Source organism: Grammomys surdaster, unplaced genomic scaffold, assembly GCF_004785775.1.
Source record: "Grammomys surdaster isolate TR1022 unplaced genomic scaffold, NIH_TR_1.0 126118, whole genome shotgun sequence".
Classification (NCBI taxonomy): Eukaryota; Metazoa; Chordata; class Mammalia; order Rodentia; family Muridae; genus Grammomys; species Grammomys surdaster.
This window is the reverse complement of record NW_021620926.1, coordinates 3,276,907-3,278,820: the sequence shown is the minus strand read 5'-3', so window position 1 is coordinate 3,278,820 and position 1,914 is coordinate 3,276,907. Positions and strand designations below refer to the sequence as shown.

Sequence of the window (1,914 nt, the reverse complement as noted above, 5' to 3'; positions counted from 1 at the left end):
TTACATGAGCATTTTTATAGACCTATATTATGTTCTTATTGTGTGTTTATCAAGTATATGTAAAACTTTTGAACTATATCCAAGAGCAGAAACACTTAAATATATCAGTTATGAACTACCTTTAAAGATGACAGCATGATTCCACATGTCCCTGAACACAACTTTCTTCTTGATTTACACGTTAACATTCACACACACACACACACACACACACACACACACACACACTGCACACACATACACAGAGAGAGAGACAGAGACAGACAGAGACAGACAAGGAGACAGAGACACACACAGAGAAAGAAAAAGAGAGGGGGGGGAGGGAGGTTGCATTAAGTACCTTTAAGTTTATAGTTATAGAGTGAAGAAGAGTTTGGTGCAAATACCTATTTGGAACTAGCATATTTTTGTCTACACAGTGTTTAGTGGTATCTATCCAGTAGACTGTCTATATAGGAAACATGACAGTATAGAATTTCCATTTATTTCTATTTGTAGTTATTAAACAACGTTGATATGATCTACACATTGCACAATGTGATTCTCAGCTGAGTTTAGAATGCATAGTATTAAGACACACATCATGGTTGATAGTCATCTTGTAAATGTAGCATTTCAAGAGTTATGATTCAGTGCAAAACTTCTTGGCAAAAATCTAGTTGGTTTAGGAAAAATGTCTTCAACTATAGAAAGTCAAAAGAAGGATGGAGTTACAGGACAAAAGCATCCTCATGTGATACCATTTGAGTATTTGAAGCTAAGGATTTTATTGTAGAGTTTGAAACTCAGGAATACAAGCATACATGGTTACTATAAACAGCTCAGTATTTTATTTTATTAGAGGCAAAACGTTTTTCTAGGCATCCAAATAAAGCAGTCCATCAAACATGTTGCATAACCTTTAAACCACTAGTCATACAAACAAGGAGAGGATGCGGTTGAGTCCTAAGAAACAAGATTGGTCGCATAGTTTTCAGTGTGTCTTAATGAATGACATTTAGAGGTGTGGCTTCTCCAAGTATATATAAATGTCCTTGTGGAATTGTATTGACAACATAGTCCTGCAACTACAAAAGAGACTTACCAATCACAACATCATGAGCTACCACAGCGGCTACTACGGAGGCCTGGGCTATGGCTATGGTGGCTTTGGAGGCCTGGGCTGCGGCTATGGCTGTGGATGTAACAGCATCCGCAGACTGGGCTATGGCTGTGGCTTCGGGGGCTTCGGGTACGGCTCTGGCTATGGAGGCTATGGCTATGGCTCTGGCTATGGAGGCTTCGGATATGGCTGCTTCCGCCCATCATGCTGTGGAGGATATGGATTCTCCAGCTTCTATTGAATAAATATTTGAACCTACAACCCATGGATTAGTCTTCCGTGATTCCTTGATTTTGTAAGAATCCTGTGACCTTCATACTTTGTTTATTCTGCATCTATGATTTTGCTTCCTTTTGGAACAAAAGGTTTCTGTAAATAATGTGGAGAATATTAGATGAAGTCCATATTTTTCAGTGTTGATCTTCAGGAACCCACTTCTATTCTGGTCAGGGTGTCATTATATTCTCACAAACTTTAAAAGTATTTCTGACACAGTTCATTTGTCTTGAATGTCAATTCTTTAGTAAGAGTAGTTCATTTGGGTATATTGATATAATAACTAGCTAGGTGGTATTTTTATAGGTAAAATCTTCAATGAAGGTTGATTTTGTGGCCTCTTCTCCTCTCTGCTTTTATCTTTCCCATTTGTTTCCACCGCTCCTGTCTTCTTTACTCCCTTTTCCATATCAGTTGCCTTTGTCTTCTACATCACCCTTAGCTACAAATGCCTGTACTTTTATTTCCTTCAAAATATAATTACTGTATATAAAAAAATTGAAGATACATTTACTAAAACAATTCAATATAGCTTT

General features: G+C 37.5%; 1 protein-coding gene across 2 annotated transcripts; it reads left to right on the top strand.

Annotated features, from left to right (window-relative positions):
• Positions 1 to 1,097: 1,097 nt before the first annotated feature.
• Positions 1,098 to 1,343, top strand: LOC114611568 (keratin-associated protein 19-3-like). Of its 2 annotated transcripts, XM_028756274.1 has the most exons (2): positions 1,098 to 1,224; positions 1,279 to 1,343. In XM_028756274.1, exons 1-2 carry the CDS (start codon positions 1,098 to 1,100, stop codon positions 1,341 to 1,343), a joined length of 192 nt encoding a protein of 63 aa, XP_028612107.1. The 2 variants fall into 2 exon arrangements, with proteins under 2 accessions (XP_028612107.1, XP_028612106.1); XM_028756273.1 differs by having other exon boundaries at positions 1,098 to 1,343.
• Positions 1,344 to 1,914: the final 571 nt, after the last annotated feature.